The following is a 12,980-nucleotide window of genomic DNA, read 5'->3' as shown; positions in this document are numbered from 1 at the left end:
TATCCAATCATATTGAGTAAATCAGAACATGCGCTCCAATGGAGCTTGTCTTTCAGATTAAAGGTTGTAATGGAAAATTCTTTTAAAGTGCTCTGATATTCCCTTCACCTCTCTCCTCTGACCTCTGTGTTTTATTAGTGTTCTGTTATTTAGAGCAGATGGACTCTAAATTCAAATGCTGGAGAGTTTTATGGTTAACACTTCCTGAAGTGTATATTTCAAGGGAAGGTAGATGGGTGCCCTCATAAATAACTTTGTTAACTCTGACCCGGGGAGGGTCTAGGGGCCATATTTCTAAAACTCTTTGAAGTTGAGATAACACCCTCATTTTTGGTATAAATACTGTTTGTGATTTCTGTTCGTGGCTCTGTTTCACTGACTAACCTCAGTGTCAGGGTCTTATAAGACAAAGTCCGGATTTTCTCTTGTTATGAGTCAACTTCTACCCACTTTGATAAGAAAATTCCACAACAAGGTACCTTTTGAAAAAAAATAAAACAACCTTTGAGCAGACATTAAACAAATGTTAAACCCACATTTCTGTATTAAAAATGTTTTTTTCATTGGTTCAATGTACAATATTATTCTTAATGGGCATAATCTTTGTTGTAAGCAGAAAATCTTCATAATTAACAGAAATAAAGTCTTGAAAACCTGAATCTGTATGTAAATAATCTGAACAGTATCTATCTATCTATCTATCTATCTATCTATCTATCTATCTATCTATCTATCTATCTATCTATCTATCTATCTATCTATCTATCTATCTATCTATCTATCTATCTATCTATCTATCTATCTATCTATCTATCTATCTATCTATCTATCTATCTATCTATCTATCTATCTATCTATCTATCTATCTATCTATCTATCTATCTATCTATCTATCTATCTATCTATCTATCTATCTATCTATCTATCTATCTATCTATCTATCTATCTATCTATCTATCTATCTATCTATCTATCTATCTATCTATCTATCTATCTATCTATCTATCTATCTATCTATCTATCTATCTATCTATCGTTTAAGGATGTAACTGATTATGATGGATTAAACAAAAAATGTGAACATAATAAACCTCAATATTAGTGAATCCATTATAAGGCAAATGAAAGCAGAGTGTGCTAAAAAAAAAGAAGAAGAATTAAACAGCTTTTTGGTTTATAGAGGGAAAAAAGCAAAAACAAAAGCCTATATACATATTCGAAGAAGGGGAAGGCAGTACATACACTGCAGCCCTTACTTCATTCTGGCTGCATGCAATCGTGTTTACTAAGCTTAACAACCACAAGGGAAGGAAAATAATTCAGGTAAGGTATTTTTGCATTATTTTAATACATTTTTGTTAACATATCAGAGTAAACAACTTAGTAAGAAAGGATCAGATGATTCACAGATGTGTGACTGTTTCCACTGAGAATATTTAATCTCCCCTTTCATTGAGCTTAAGTTAATGCCATTATTTTACAACAATGTCTCTGAAAAGTGAATGTCTGTTTATTCAGGTTAGTGTCTGTGTTGCTGTCTGAGATGACACAGAAAGATGGTGAAAGTCAGAGCGATTCCTCCCACAAATGCAGTGCGAGCCACAGGAGGCACAAAGGCGAAGTTCACAGCCTGACAAGAAGCAAGAAAAGAAAGCATGGAGGAATAATATGTCCTGTGTACATTTCTCTAAAAGTAAATATGTGAATAAAAACAAAGTATCTCACCTGCATTGTTGACCAGTACACCACTCCAGCCTGCAGTGATAAACTGACTTAATGCAGAACATCTTTAAGATCTTTAACACACAATTATCTTATTGTCCAGCAAAGCCAAATATTAACTTTCTTTGTACCCTGTAAGATGTCCAGAACTTCTGTCGCCAGTCTTCAAGTGGGTCGTCTTTGTTCTCCAATAAACTTAAACCTGGACGTCAGACGTGATCATTAAGTTACTCATTTAATCATTGTTTGTCTGATCATTCAAAATAACCCAAATAGCAATCTAAAGACATTCAGATCTTCCATAAGGAACTGAATTAAGATTTAAGTTTAGTTATTAGTATGATTCTAAAATGCTAAATATAACCATGAGGTAACAGCAACATCTTTAAATGAGCAGAAAATAAAATATATTATATGACTGATGTTGTTTTAAGTCAGATCACAGGTATTTCCAGATAAAGAGGCAGCAGCATCTAAGCATCTACAACACAACGCTGCTTAACAGAAGTCTTCTTTCTTTATATGGTCTTTACTGAAAATGACTATTCTCTCTCGTAGACAACTTCACTGGTCTGATTAGTTATATATATCAACCTTTCTCTCTGCCCTTAGAGTGTCTCTGCCAGACACTCTAAGGGCATTGCCTATAAAATGGGATGTATCATCATGTCCCATCAAGAGCATTAAAATGAATCTCAACCAAGGATTTGTTAATGATAACTTATGAAAAAAGTTACATTTTCTGCTTCAGAGAAGATCTTTTACAGCTCCCTCCACTGTTATTAGTTTTTGAGACTTGGTGACCCCCAAAATGCCACTCTTTGATGAGCATTTTTTAGTTCTCTTTCCATCCTCCGCACTGCATTTGATGGAAAGATAAATGTGGCCCCTCTTTCAGTCTCGCTGCAGTTGTTTTAAACTAAACTGCTCTCACTGGTTTTATAGGCAAACTTAGGAAATTCATTTTTTATTTTCTTTCAGCCATTTCTTGACTTACAAGGATCATCCCTCATCTCACGTTACTTAAATGGCATGTTCTCTTGCCTTTCCCATTTTCAAGAGTAAATGGACTGAACTTATATAGCACTTTTCCAGTCATACAGACTGCTCAAAGCACTTTACACTAGAGCCACATTCACCCAATTGCAGCTGGAATTGAACCCACAACCTTCTGATTGCAAGACAACTACTCTTCCTACTGAGCCACAGTTGCCACAGTCTAAATAAGTAGAGCAGAAATTGTAAAGAACCTAATGCATTACGTTTAAATGATGGAAATTATTAGTTGCTCCGCTTAATGTGACACTGTCAATTTAGTGAGAAAGTAATTCATAACGAGGGATTTTCACACTGAATAAATGTTCTCAAATTAAAGGCTGGATCCTCTGAATTATTCAGTGTGAGACTGTGCTGCAACATTAAAGATGAATTAATTTTAAAGCTTTTCAAACATCTCTACCAGCGGGGGCCAATGAGTATAGAGGGAGCTGTACATGTAGATGATGACCAATTAAAAAATCTCACAAAAATACAACTTTTTCCACTTGGTTTAGGCATGAAAGTTGCATAACATGTTATTCAAGAAGCTGCCCAGATTTGTTGAATTTTGCTCAGTGTAAAACAATTTATTCAGGCTGCGTTCTCTGAACCGAGATGGAAAAGTCTTCTTTGTCGAACTTGATAAACAGAGAAGCAAACACTCGTTGACCAGTATTTGTTTATATATATTTCAACTATGTGTCCATTCTATAATTTACCTTTTTCTAAGAAGAAAATGAGAAATTCTCCTTTTTCAATCATCAGTGAGTTTCAGCACTGTTGTCCCACCAATAAACTAATAAAACATAGGGAAAAGTAGTTCATATACTCAATAACAGTTAGTCCTGGCCTCTGAAATATAAAAAAAAAAATCCCACAAAAATGGATCAATAAAATAAGCAATAAGATCTTATAATACAATAATTATCAAGGCTGGATGTTATTTCCATTTCACCCTTGTGTGGTGTTCATATTGTTTTTATATTGGTTTTCCTTGCAGGTTCACTGGGCTGGTTCCTGGAGACACACAGGACAGACAACCATACACACACACACTTCAACCTAAGGGTGGTTTAGAGAGACCAATTAACCTAACCTTCATGTTTTAGGACTGTGGGAGGAACCAAGAGTACCCAGAAAGAACCCATGTACACACGGGAAGAACATGAAAAATGCAGGCAGAAAGAGCCCATGCCGGGATTCAAACCCTGGAACTTTCTTGCTGCAAGGCAGCAATATTAACAACTGCATCACTGTGCAACCAACATGTTTAGATAGTTCATAAGGTCTGCAGGGTGTTTTTGGGCTTTGAAAAGCCACATAAATGTGACACATCCTGTAAAATAGAAGGGTGTCATTAGTTAGATTGTTTACCCCCCCCCTGATTTAAACTCCTGGTTGGAAACTAGAGTACTTATACTTTATTCTTGTACTACTTTACCTAAAATACATGACAGAGAGTTCAGTTCAAGGTCAGAAAATGTCAACTTTTAAAAGAAACTGAAACAATGGAACAATATATCTTTGAACAAGCTTTAGAACATGCTCACCAATATAAAAAGCACTGATGGTAACAGGGGCTGCAATCAGCTGATCCAGTACCACTTTCCTCGTCACTGCCTTCACCCCGCCTCCGGGCAGCATCCTCTCCAGCCCTCTGAGCCAGTGATAGTTGAAGTTGGCATGGAAACACAGCCCAACAGTCGCCACTCGAGCGGTCTGATGCCAGACGATCCCGTCTGACCCCTCAGACGCAGACACAGCGACGGGATTTCTACCCAGGACACTCTGCTGTATGAGGTCAGCTGAGGCAAACAGCGCAGTGTATCCCAGGATGTTGCTGATGTAAGGGTGAGCCTTGAACAAGGTCCAGGCTCGGTTCATGGTGAAACGTCTGACCAGAAGGAACATTCTTTAAAAACATTTGAAATACAGTGGCTTGCAAAAGTGTTAATTCACATTGGTCACTTTAAAACCCCAAACATCCATGCATTTGACTGAGATTCTATGTGACAGACCAATACAAAGTAGAGCTTAAGTGTAAATGGGAAGGAAAAAGATACATTGTTTTTTAAATACATGGGATTGTATGTATTTGTATTCAGTCCCCTTATATCCCCATATAAAATGCAGTGCAACTCATTGCTTTCAGAAGTTAGCAAATTATTAATTGGGTCCACATAATCCAATCAAGGTCCAAATATCATGAAGAAAATAATAACACACGATGTCTTTTCAGCACGCTACCCTGAACCTTTACTCAGGTAACCTAAGTACCCCGAACCCTCAATCTCCTTACTATTGACGGTCAGTGCTGTTTATTCAAGATCCAAGATCCAAGATTCAAGATGGTTCTGCCCAGCCTACTGGCTGCTGAGGCTGCCGGATGTGTGAAGGAGAAAGGAAAAGGCTTCAAGCTGTCTGGAGAACATCCAAAGAACAACTATAAAATAAACCTTCAGAGACTCTGTAGAAATATACACCAGGGCTTTAAATTTAGGCAAAGATATTCCTTTAAAGCAAAGTATAAATAAATGAAGGGTCACTCAAGATTTTTTGCACAGTGCTTATTTCTCTGTGTTGGAACCATATTTTCTCAGACTAGCAGCCATTCTGCACCATGAGATGTTCCATGTAAAGAACAAAAAGTCTTTAAAAAAAAAGCAAAATCCCCACAATTACTACAACATTTTAAAACATTTTAAAAGTTCTAAACACATGTAATGTGAGTTTATGGAGCATTGAAAGCAATCAGGTTTAGCCTGTTTCCAAGCATAAAGTTAAGATAATTTAATCAATCATTTTACCATAATTTGTTTTCTCAAAGGCAAAAAAGTCTTTTTGATCTACTTCTTGAAGGTCCATCAAGTTATAAAGCTTGGATTTTATTTTTTCATGGAGCCTGTTATTGTCAACAGTTTTTAATTTTTATTTTTTTATTTTTGTGCCTCTGCTCTCTGTATTCTCAAATTAAAAAACTGAAGTTCATGATTAAAAATCTATTACAGTTCAAGTTAACGGAAAATATGAGCTGTTTGGTGAGCTTACACCGAGAGGATTCACACACAGTGCTGAGATTATTCAACCCATTAGAAACGCATCTCTTCCTCATTCCACAAAGCCCTGCCCCAAAGGTTCAATGTCTCCCTTCCTGTTTTCTGGGACAATTTCTGCAACAGAAATCTATTATACCTTAGTAGATGCAATGAAAATAAAGGAGGTTATAGAACTGCCCCAGAAAATACCCCTGGTTTTCTGAAAAAGGTTATCCCTATAGTCCAAATAATCAAACGCACCTCTCAGTTTGGCTCTTCTCAGCCTTTTCTTCAATCCTCCAAAGCCCTTGAGACAAACTCCTTTCCCACTGGCTCTTCTGAACCTGGAAGAACCAAGAAGAGAACATGTAAAAGTGACTGAAGTGTTGTTGCTGGATCAAAGTTTAGCCTCTGTTGTAGGGAATGTGTGATAAAACCTTTTATCAGCTCACTCAGAGAAATGTGGGAAAACAGCACATGTGTAGAGCTGACAATCCCCTCCAGAACATGAGAGGTCCCTTCAGCCTCACGCTGTTGAGCTTTAACATTAGATTTCTTTAAGGTTAGACATGACTTACCACAGATTTTCTTTCTACAAGGTTTTTGTGTTGAAGCTGAGGCTCAGTAAATTCTGCAGCCTTCTGGTCAGAAGCACATATGGTGTCACTATAAATAGATGCCACTCCTGCAGCAGCACTTCCCTCCTCTGAGATAAAACACACAAAGTTTTGCAAAATTCAATTTATTCTAGTAAGAAACAATGATGAAATTAGATTTTGTTATGAAGGTGATCAAGAGGTGCTATTAGTGACACTGGGCAAACCAGGAGGAAAGTTATTATTCAATTTTAACCCTACTGGGTCTCTCCATTTTTTTATTCTTTGTGCAAAGTTGTCAGAAAGCTACAATATTTCTATTTTGAAATGTCATACTCTTCTCAGATTTTCTCAGGTTTTTATGAAATGATCAACAAAACATTTGCATAGTTGTTTCTTCCTACAAATAATGAAATAGCACAGAACTGAAGCTGCTTCTTATTCAGCAGGGAGGTAAAGGGCCATTTCATTCTTTTAGATCAGCCCAAAGCTATAATACTTGAGGAATCTGGAGTGTATTATTTTAAATTAAATGCAGACCCTTTATATCGCTAATACCTTCATTTTACAGAACTCCAAAAACAGGACTTTCAATCCTAAAACAAACCCAGAAACCTCTGGTCTAGTTTTAAACTCTGAACTAAAAGGATATAGAAATCAAACCAAAAATAAAGGTCATCATCTAAACAAAAATCTGTTTATTTATTGTTTTTCCAAAAATCTTTTTTTCCCTTGTAAATAAAGGATTAAGAACTGGAGTATCAAAGTTTTTTTATGCTTAAATTAAATTATTTTGAAAGTTTTAAAATCAAATTCCAGATGTTGCAAGACTTTTTATAACTGTGTAGGGAACCCTGAAAATGTATTTGTTTTTCAGACAAAACATGTAAATTGGTAGAATCACACTGTGTGAGAAAGTATCTTCACCCTAAACAATCAAACCTGAAAAAGGAAAAAGAAGCAGAAATCAAATTGCATTGAAATGAATTTTATGCAATTCGCACAAACACAAAGAACAATATGGCAAAATAAAAATAACAAAACAATTAAACCTCGACGGACTCTGGAGGGTTAACAAAGCTATATATAGAATTTATGTAGCCCTGTTATTTTGATTAAGATTGTATTTTTAAATGCAATCTCACATTGTGAGTTTTAAGGATTAAACTCTTGAGAAAAATGTTTGTAAATAAAGAAAAACTTTAGCGTATTTTAATTGCAATACAAAGTGTTGCCCTGATGTTTAAAACAGACGGCCCATACATCCACCTGCTGCCATAGATATGTAAAACTCTGCACTTGGAAGGTGTTTTGAAATGAAAAGGTCAATTAAAGCCAGTAGCAACCGTCTGAGCTCTTGCATCTGAGAATGTGATAATAGGGGGGGTCAGAGTTGAAACTAACCAATTAAGGCCTTGCTAACAGCCCCAACTGCTGTGTTTGTGTTCCTCGGTCTTTAACAGGCGGCTCTTTATTGCAGCACACAATGAAGTTGTGTGCCCACACACTTCCACGAGCCGTTGACTTTTCAGATAATAATTGCTGCTTTCGCTTCAGAGCCTCTCATCGTGTCTCACAACTCGTCTGTCAATTTGTCAACGTGGATGCCATTCGTGCTGCTGGAGAAAGGGGAGGTTGTGCATCTGCAATAAGCACTGATGACTCTCGGCTTAACACACACACACACACACACACACACACACACACACACACACACACACACACACACACACACACACAGTTCAACAACAACACCTCTCTCTGGAGAAGTCCACCTCTTCTGTCCTCAATGTAGCTTGCAGAGACTTACTAAGAAGCACAGCAGCATTCAGGCAAAAAGGTAAGAGGAATTTATAATTATTATTACATCATAAAACATAAAAGGATATTCAGCAACCATTAGAAGTAATGAAGTTTCGGTAGCAACAGTAATTGGATGTTTTGTTGTTGTTTATGATAAGCATCTAAAACTAAATTGAAATGGTTTATTGTTGCAAAGATTGTCTAAATCTTTGTAATCAGGTCTGATTTACATTAAAGACATTAAAAAAAATTGTTTTCCCTGAGCATTATTTTATGTTCTGCCCTCTCTAACCTCATTTCTCAAAATTGTCTTTACGACACAGATAATGATCTGGTAATTAATGAATAATCATTCTCATTTTAGCGTCTGTCTGATATGGTTTAAAACCACCCCACACAGGAAGTAAAATGCAAACACATCAGTAAAGTATAAATATCAGTTCACTCATCAGTCTTTCATTTTACACATTTTGTAATCAAGTTTTAAATAAGGAAACAATTGGGCTCACAGGAACACAGAAGGGCAGGGATAATGCTTTAGATTTTAGATTTTATTTTCTTCTGGTAATTTTGTAAATTAAGTTTAGGCATCAGGGACTTTATTTTCCTTTCTACACAAAATGACCCTGATGCAGCACAATCTCAATTAAAAAAAAGCAAAATCAAACAAAAGTGGGCAGAAATTGGAAAACGCTAACTACAGAAACTTTACCTATATTTAAGGTCCCAAATGGATATTTGTTGGCATTTAAAACAATTAATTTTGAAAAATATTTGAAGTACAGCATCTTCTATTTTTTAGGGGGTAAGAAGACCTCCTGTATCCAAAGAGACATATATTTATATGAGGGTTTGGTTTCTCAGTGGCTGCTACAACATATAAAGAGAGACACTCCTTCTGACAGCCTGGGTACTAGATTAATTGCAACCAATATATTTAGATAAAATTTCCATATTTTAAATGATTTAATTATGCATCATAATACTAAATACTACATAAATACTTTAAGCATTAGAGAAAATTGGGAGAAAATGTTTAAAGCTCCTCTGGTCTTCAGTGAAGAAGCAGTTTTCTGATCAGAGTTTCTTTGCTGTTTTGTGCAAACTTGCCTGCATTTAATAACCATGGTCCATTATTGAAAAGCATAGAGTGCTGTATAAAAATCCTATTTGCATTCCTCAGCCATGCGGCCATCCTTCTCTGTGAGTCTTGAGCCCGGTTTAGAGCGAGGCATCCCGTGGGGTCGTGACCTCTTCACCTTTGTGACTTCAGCAGCAGGTCACATGATGAGGACCCTTCAAAAGCCCCGCAAGAGCCGTCCATCCAAACGCCAGGTCAACCACCGCCGTTTCCTGCACAACATGATTCAGAGGTGTGTCTGGCCATCAACGAAACACTGGAATAAACCATTTAATACAGTTACTGCTTCCCAACAGTGAGATTTGTACAAAGAATAATAGCTAGAAAAAAAAAAGGTGTTTCTTCTTTTTTTAGTCACAAACTAAAAAAACGATTGACCTCTTCAAGCCTCTAAAATAACAGAATTAAATTTTATTCATGTTTTGTTTTAAGAAAATTAGACTTTCTTGATCATGATCAATAGTTCTTCTAGGCTTTGGAAAGTCTTTCAAATTCTTCCATCCTTGCAGATGATCAAGCAGACACCTAACACTGAGCCCCGTCCAGGCTTAGACCAAGAAACCTGCAGGGTCTAAAAGTGGTCTAAAAGACTTTGAATTAAAATTTTCTAAGGTTCAGAAATATTCTGGAAATCATGGAAAAATGCCAGAAAATGAAAAGCAAAACTCAAAGACAGCTTAAATGCTCAGTACGAATACAATTATTCCTTTTCTCAGTTGCTGTAAAAGCTGTGTGTTTTGGTTTATTTGACAGCTAAAAAATTCAGAGAACAGTCATAAACATCAGCCGAACTGGCGGATGGAAACCGAATGCATTTAAATCCAAAGTGTCAATAACGTTTGAGCTGTAAGACAGGCTCTGCGCTAACAACAAGATGCTATCTTAACACCACCAGAGATCATATGGATACACTGTCCTGTGGGAGTGTGTAGCTCAATGCTTTCTGTCAATTATGGTGTAAAACAGGTCTACATTTAGACTGATGATAAAGATCTACACCTTAACGAGTAATTATTTGGTCTAAAACTGACAGCTTTTAGATGTCTATTGATCATTTAGACATAATATAGATATATTTTAAAGTGCTCACCTTGTGGTTCTTTGGGAATCACCTTGTTGGTGTTTAAATGCTTCAGTATGTCTGTCAAGCAGTTTTGTCTTTGGTATATTTTATAGATGAAGCTAAAGAAATTGAAACAAGTTGTGTCCATGTGACAAACTTTAACTAACACGATGCTTTAAGATCCAGTCAGTCAGTCATTTTCTACCGCTTATTCCATAGTGGGTCACAGGTAAGCTGGTGCCTATCTCCAGTGGTCTATGGGTGAGAGGCAGGGTACACCCTGGACAGGTTGCCAGTCCATCGCAGGACAACACAGAGACACACAGGACAAACAACCACACACACACTCAGTCACACCTAAGGGCAATTTAGAGGGCCCAATTAACCTAACATTCATGTTTTTGGACTGTGGAAGGAAGCCGGACTGTGGAAGGAAGCTGCAGAAAGAAAGCCAGGAACCCAGGACCTTCTTGCTGCAAGGCAACAGTGCTACCAGCTGCGCCACCGTGCAGCCCAGGCTAAAAATACATTTAAGCAATTTTTAAATGGTTTATAGACATATAGGTTAGTATTATAATGTATATCTAGTAAAAAAAAAACGAACGTTTTCCAGGGTGTTTTTAGACTTTTGATGGTTTTTGTTTAAATATGATATGATGCTGTCCTTTATTAATTAGTACCTTGACAGGAAGAAGGGCAGACAGGGAAGAGGACGTTCATGTAGTAAATGACGTTGAATTTGGGTCAGCAGCTTCCATGGACCATGTCTACATCTACTATATCTCACCCACCAAGACCTTTATTGTTTTAGCTGGGATTGAGAAGAATGAACAAAGCCGTGGAAGGGGAAAGTGTCTTTAGATGAGCTACACAACCACACATGTTCCACTAATGTACAGGGCCAGGACCGTTCATGTGTTCCAATCCTGGTTTAATTATTGGTGCGACAGCGAGCATAGAGGTTCTGGTTTGAAATTACGATTCTTCCCGTGCAACTGGTACTTATTTTGGTGGTAATGAACTGAACATTGTTTGTGGTGAGCATCTTGAAGGATGAAATTCATTCATAATGATGCGTCTTGACATTTTAACATGAGGTACAGAGCATTTTTATTCCTAAGGCCATAAACCAGTTTTAGACCAAGCAGTTTTACTTGACTGAAATCTAGACAAAATATATTGGTCTAAATAAGCTCTACATGTAGCCTCAGTGTTGAAATCAGCTCTATTGGTCTGTGAGAGGTTTTCCCTTACGTTCTTACTGAAAGAAAATTCTTCATGCTTTGTGTTTAGGAGCCCTTGTTTCATTTAGGCCATAGTTAAGTAGTGAAATGGTTGGGGACTAGACAGAATTAGATAGGAAGCAGCTAAAGTAAAACAAAAAACACTTTAAAAGATCTGCGGAAAGACTTTAGAGATATTGACCAAGATGACTAAAGATGTTAAAGATGTTTGCACAATGTTAATTTGTGTTGCAGCATTAAAATCTCATGCAAAGATACAGTTGCTATAACAGTAATAGTGGTGTTATTATTGGACTTAAAGACATTCCTGTTTAGAAAAACCTTTAATTGCTAAATATCTCTGTTCCTTAGAATGAAAAGTGCATTATAAATAAAATGTATATTATTATCAGGGAGCCTGAACAATAGTTCAGGTTTAAAAATTATTTCACATATGAAATGTGGGTTTATTTATTGTCTCTAAATAATCTGGGGCTTGAAACCGTTTAGGTCTGTTTCCAAGCATGGTGTTAGGCTAATGTAACCAACGGTTTGGCTTTAAAGACACATTAGCAACCATAGTATTGTCTCCAGAAGTTCTGATCTCCTTTTTTAAGATCACCCGGGTTTAAAAGATATATTTTTTTCCACAAAGCACTTTGTTCTCTTATAGTTATTTCAGCATATCTCTTGTCATGACATCATCTATCTCTCAACAGGAAATTTGCAGACATAGAAGCTGCAAACCACCGGCTAGCGTCAGCCCTTTATGTTAAGGATGGAGAAAAAACATCCTCTCTTTTACTACAAAGCCAAGAGACTCTGGAGCCTGCAGGTCCCACACCACAGAGGGAGTCTCTGCAAGATCCTGATCAATACAGCGTTCACACAGATGCAGAGGGCATCTTGAAGTCGAGGAGCGGAGCCTCTGAGGTGAGGGAACAGAAGCAGTATGATAAACATCCCTGGAAACTTCCCCAAAAATCCACCTGCACGGCTAAGATGAACAACCAAAGCAAAATGAGACAATCTAAGCAAAAAAACAGGACCCAGGTTGTTGAATTCTCTTTTATGAATGGCCTAAATGGTAAAGGCGTCTTTCAAGAAGCAGAGCTCCTTCAGTCTGAAAATCCCAATTACAAAAGCCAAATGAATCTGATTAACAGCCTCCCTGAAAGCAATCAAAGACTTCCCAAACATCCCAATTTCATTCTTTTAGCCCAAAATGAAGACAGTTCCCCTCCTTTCTCCCCAGAGCTCTCTCCGTTGTCTCTTGACTCTTGTGATTTCTCAGCTCAGATGTTGACAGACCTCTCAGCCTGCACACAGATACAGGAAACCATCACTGATGGTCTTTCT

General features: G+C 37.1%; 1 protein-coding gene across 8 annotated transcripts; it reads right to left on the bottom strand.

Moving 5' to 3' along the window:
* Positions 1 to 1,329: 1,329 nt before the first annotated feature.
* On the bottom strand, positions 1,330 to 6,447 carry si:ch211-120k19.1 (uncharacterized protein LOC563199 homolog). Of its 8 annotated transcripts, none has more exons than XM_047361552.1 (6): positions 6,374 to 6,447; positions 6,057 to 6,139; positions 4,311 to 4,654; positions 1,854 to 1,924; positions 1,726 to 1,755; positions 1,330 to 1,630 (listed from the first exon to the last, which is right to left on the bottom strand). In XM_047361552.1, the coding sequence occupies exons 3-6, from the start codon at positions 4,642 to 4,644 to the stop codon at positions 1,520 to 1,522; spliced, it is 546 nt and encodes a 181-aa protein (XP_047217508.1). In that variant the 5' UTR covers positions 4,645 to 4,654; positions 6,057 to 6,139; positions 6,374 to 6,447; the 3' UTR covers positions 1,330 to 1,519. The 8 variants fall into 8 exon arrangements, 7 of the variants coding, with proteins under 7 accessions (XP_047217508.1, XP_047217506.1, XP_047217504.1 ...); XM_047361550.1 differs by having other exon boundaries at positions 4,311 to 4,672; positions 6,374 to 6,394; XM_047361548.1 differs by lacking the exon at positions 6,374 to 6,447 and adding an exon at positions 6,233 to 6,369 and having other exon boundaries at positions 4,311 to 4,672.
* Between the last annotated feature and the right edge of the window lie 6,533 nt (positions 6,448 to 12,980).

Source organism: Girardinichthys multiradiatus, chromosome 3 (genome assembly GCF_021462225.1).
Source record: "Girardinichthys multiradiatus isolate DD_20200921_A chromosome 3, DD_fGirMul_XY1, whole genome shotgun sequence".
NCBI lineage: Eukaryota > Metazoa > Chordata > Actinopteri > Cyprinodontiformes > Goodeidae > Girardinichthys > Girardinichthys multiradiatus.
This window is presented reverse-complemented; position numbering and strand designations above follow the sequence as displayed.